A 688-nucleotide genomic window follows, 5' to 3' on the forward strand; every position below is an offset into this window, starting at 1 on the left:
ATTAAAATCACATTTAGCATCGGCTTTTTGATTTCTAAATTGTTTTTTTCTTTTCGCTGCATCAATAGCAGAAAAAAAAGAAGCAAGGGGTTTGCATTACCTACATCAACTCACTCTGGCAAGAGGAAACAGTAGTCAGTCACTGAAGATTACATTTATCATTACTTTTACTGACGGTTACTCCGTATCCTACCATACAATAAAAATTTTACTTAAACAAATTCATGACATCATCTCTTTTTTTTTTTTTTTTTTCTGTTCTGTTAACTATTCTAAAGATGTGATTCTTGTATGTTGCTTCATGAATCTACCATATACTGCATACCCTTTTGAATAGCTAGTTCAATGAATACTTCATTATGTAATCATACCTTGTGATTTGTTTCTAACATACGCAGATACGCAGCTAGGTATGAGGTAAGTGAAGTATGGTGAATATTTATCGTATATATTTATTTTAAGTACTTTGCTAACCGAATAAACAAGTTGAAAGATCAATATTTTAAAAGACTTTTTTTTTAATGAAAATGTTTGCTTTCCTGTGAGCTTCTGATTACCAGCACACTATCGATCACTTCTTTCAACTTTCATTCAGTTAATAACGCTATACTCCTTCAGTTCCAGGCAAAACATCACTTCAATTTAGAAAGGTATTAATGATAAACAATAACTGTCTTCTGTGACTTAC

At 31.1% G+C, this 688-nt stretch overlaps 1 protein-coding gene across 1 annotated transcript in view; it reads left to right on the forward strand.

Moving 5' to 3' along the window:
- Window positions 1–412: 412 nt before the first annotated feature.
- Window positions 413–688, forward strand: part of LOC137617551 (uncharacterized) — a 14,426-nt gene continuing 14,150 nt past the window's right edge. Inside the window, exon 1 of the mRNA XM_068347563.1 lies at window positions 413–417. Coding sequence (XP_068203664.1) covers window positions 413–417 — 5 coding nt within the window. The remainder of the gene's footprint in view (window positions 418–688) is intronic.

Source organism: Palaemon carinicauda, chromosome 23, assembly GCF_036898095.1.
Source record: "Palaemon carinicauda isolate YSFRI2023 chromosome 23, ASM3689809v2, whole genome shotgun sequence".
NCBI classification, from domain to species: Eukaryota; Metazoa; Arthropoda; class Malacostraca; order Decapoda; family Palaemonidae; genus Palaemon; species Palaemon carinicauda.